At 53.4% G+C, this 247-nt stretch overlaps 1 protein-coding gene across 1 annotated transcript in view; it reads right to left on the bottom strand.

The window, feature by feature from the left end:
• LOC119582359 (nesprin-1-like) overlaps positions 1–247 on the bottom strand; it is a gene marked incomplete at its 3' end in the record, with an annotated part of 145,991 nt that overhangs the window by 45,719 nt on the left and 100,025 nt on the right. The window contains 1 exon segment of the mRNA XM_037930574.1: positions 17–159. Coding sequence (XP_037786502.1) covers positions 17–159 — 143 coding nt within the window.

The raw sequence follows: 247 nt of genomic DNA, 5'->3' as shown, positions 1-247 counted from the left end.
GAGGAAGCCAACACACCGGGTATTGAGCTGGTTCATGGTCTCCTGCAGCTCATGGACGTCGAGGTTCTCCCCGCCGTTGGTGGTTCGGAGGAGGTTCTGGTACACGCGGTTCTTCGTGTCCAGCATCGACTTGTAGTACAGTTGGCGGGAGAAGAACGCCTGTTGCGAAGGAAAACAAGGGAAGAGACGGTTCACTTGATGTTTCAACAGATGGTTCATCGGCAGAAGGTTCAACGAAAGGATCATC

Source organism: Penaeus monodon, chromosome 15 (assembly GCF_015228065.2).
Source record: "Penaeus monodon isolate SGIC_2016 chromosome 15, NSTDA_Pmon_1, whole genome shotgun sequence".
In the NCBI taxonomy this organism is placed as follows: Eukaryota; Metazoa; Arthropoda; class Malacostraca; order Decapoda; family Penaeidae; genus Penaeus; species Penaeus monodon.
This window is presented reverse-complemented; position numbering and strand designations above follow the sequence as displayed.